The sequence below is a fragment of the Hibiscus syriacus genome, unplaced genomic scaffold (assembly GCF_006381635.1).
Source record: "Hibiscus syriacus cultivar Baekdansim isolate YM2019G1 unplaced genomic scaffold, ASM638163v2 tig00015251_pilon, whole genome shotgun sequence".
Lineage (NCBI taxonomy): Eukaryota > Viridiplantae > Streptophyta > Magnoliopsida > Malvales > Malvaceae > Hibiscus > Hibiscus syriacus.
The window spans coordinates 21,239-24,299 of NW_024062355.1; the positions used below are offsets into that span (position 1 = coordinate 21,239).

The 3,061-nt window shown below is 34.5% G+C and overlaps 1 protein-coding gene across 1 annotated transcript; it reads right to left on the reverse strand.

Annotated features, from left to right (window-relative positions):
• Positions 1-830: 830 nt before the first annotated feature.
• On the reverse strand, positions 831-1,699 carry LOC120207733 (cullin-4-like). The gene is made up of 2 exons (XM_039207155.1): positions 1,456-1,699; positions 831-978 (listed from the first exon to the last, which is right to left on the reverse strand). Exons 1-2 carry the CDS (start codon positions 1,629-1,631, stop codon positions 831-833), a joined length of 324 nt encoding a protein of 107 aa, XP_039063086.1. The 5' UTR covers positions 1,632-1,699.
• Positions 1,700-3,061: the final 1,362 nt, after the last annotated feature.

Genomic DNA, 3,061 nt, shown 5'->3' on the forward strand with positions numbered 1-3,061 from the left:
TTATGATATCATATTAAAGGTTTTCTTTTTAGCCAAAATAATATTAAGAGTCAAAGCACCCACTAACATATTAAATTAAACCCCTACTAATTCTTAATAATTACATCCTAATACACTAGTAGAAAAAACCCCTTTAATGACGTGCATTGCGCGTCATCTATGGGTACGGATGACACACATTTGCCTGTCGTTGAAGCCATCGACATGAATTTAAGATGGTGCACAACTGTGCGTCATAAATTTATGACGTGCATTTATGACACGTATTTATGACGCACATTTATGACGCGTATTTATGACTCACATTGCGCGTCATTGAAGCCCCTGTCATAAATGAAGATGACACACATTTTTGTGTCATAAATTTATGACACGCATTTATGACTTACATTGTGTGTCATTGAAGCCCCCGTTATAAATGAAAATGACACACATTCGTGTGTCGTGATTGTATTTCGTAAATTATATATATATATATTTATATATATATTGTAGATTAACAAATAATCAAACTAAATCACATTTAATGCCTCATAATACTAAATATATATCATATTATATATAAGTAATCCATTTGCATACAATATATTCACAATACAAGTAACTTGATCTGTATCAATACACACAAACAGTTACATAAACTTACACAAAAATGGTAGAGGGATAAACATTCAAATTCCATATATATGGAATAATGTGACAAATTTAACATTCTTTTTATAAGGATAAAACATGCACAATTCAAATTACAGAGTAACAATCACTGCTAACTGAGAAAGTGAAATATGAAGAGGCACCTCTACATACTTCAAGTAATCTGGAACATCCGATTACTGCATGTATTTAATTCTTTCAGCTGCATAAAACTCGGATGTGCACTCCAGGAAAGGCTTCTCAAAACTTTCTGAGTAAATGCCCAAAGCAGTAAATATCTTCAAAAGATGGTTAAGTAGGGTCCTGTCAACTGCTTCACCTAACCTGCATGATCAAAACAGACACAGTGGATTACAAGATACAAATTTAATTAACACCTGAAAGATAAGAATTAATTACTAACATCATCCAAGAAACTAAGGGGCAAAATTTATGTTGAAGGAAACTAAATGCATGACAATTACAAAAAAGAAAGCAACAAAATAGTAAGTTCCTCAACAATTTTTAGGTTTTTCCTTGAGAATGATGGAAGCATGGATAATAAAAATGAGCTAGAACGAAGCGGATTATAGTTAAATTGACTATGCATCCTAATTGACCTTTCCAGGAAATTCTTTCCGTAAATGAAGATATGTAACCACCTTCTACCACTAAAATCATAGAAAAAGAAGTAAAACAAGCAAATGAATAGTAACATTGAAACAACATTGCATTTTTTGCATAGGTTGTTACTTTGAAACCCACAAAAAACAGAATAGGAATTTTTTTTGCACATTTTGACTTGAATTTTGTTAGAGTTACCTCTCACTCTCAATCATTCTTAAAAGACCGGTGACAGTTTTGTGCTCAACTTCTGGAGCCAGAGAAAGATGTTTATGGAAGAGTTGCAGGCCCATGTCCCACAAAGAACGCACATTTGGGTTTTGTTTAACATATGTTCTGTCCAGGTACAAGGCTATACCACGAATCATCAACATTTGATCACAAAGATCTTGCCAACATTTCTCAACAAGCGATAAGAAAACCACTAGGTCAGGGCTTTACCCAACCAAAGATCCTGTTACAAATAGGAGGATGAAAAACTAAGGCACAAAATACTTGATTTTAATTAAATTCATGGAAAGATACTAAAATAGAAGTGGAGTCTTACCTCTGCAAATAGGAGCTTCTTGCTCAGAAGATGAATAATAGCAGCTGAGCCCACAAGTTGAAGAGTAGTTTCTACCTGAAGATGATGGGAGAAAACCACTATTTGAGTTGTTTTGATGAAAAATACCCAAGTACTATAGAAGGGACTTAAAAACTATACTGCTCGGACTCTTCATTTCTCTTAAAGTACTCATGGCCTACACATTTTTCAAACATGTAAGGACACATTCCTCCAAGGACCATTCAAATGCATAACTTGGAAAAAGTGGAGCCTACCGGTGTTCGACACATATCCCTATCCGATACTCATAACCAAGTAACATTGCTCAAAAATCATACCTCTGAAAAATCCAATAAGCCTAATCCAGTAGCAGCATCAATGCCCAGTGTAACAGACAAGCCATCTGATCCGACCTGCATATTATCACAAAAATATCGAAGAAAATGAAAGAAAAGGTAGGCAAGTAAAACTTTCCAACAAAGAATATTGAAATAGAACTGCAAGTTTTATTTTTTATATTTTTTGTGTCTTGTTAGTTCGTTGTTGCTGAAATAGATGTAAAATTTTCCCAGTGCGACCAAGATATAGGAATTGCATGAGGAAAAAAAATAAAATGAAGATACATACCCCTAATTGAGTGCGTGAAGAGCAAACATAAGGAGAAGGAAGAGAAGAGGAGCTAATGATCGGAGTGTCTCCGAAGTGATTTGCCTTGTGTTTGATGACATCTTCACTTGTAATACTATCCAAATGTTAGAGAAAAAAAGGCAACTAATTCATCCAGTTAAACTGATTCTTGCTGATTATCTCGTACGATCTTTCGCTATCAAGTCCATCTCTTGCATTTTATGTTCGATAGAAACCAAACCGGTCTGTTCAAGGAACCTACATAAGTAATCCAATCAACAAAATTCAGGGTGTATGCAGAGTAACAGATTCCAACTAGAAAAAAAGATTAGAGATTCAATTTCGCTGCTCTGAATCATCATCCCCATGCATATGTAATTACACACTTGTATAAAGATCATCATAAGAAAAAACACTCATTTCAGGCTGCATCCCTCCACTTCATTGTTCTAAAGCTGAGAAAAGAACTAAGCAAGCATGCAAGAATCGACATCTTCAAAACTAAATTCCGAGCCCCCTACTTAAACTTGTTATCTAAACCATGTCATGTTAGGTCCAACCCTAATTAAAATCGAATATAACAGATTACATGACATAGAGGCAGAGAACATTGTAAAAGTTGTAAGCTAC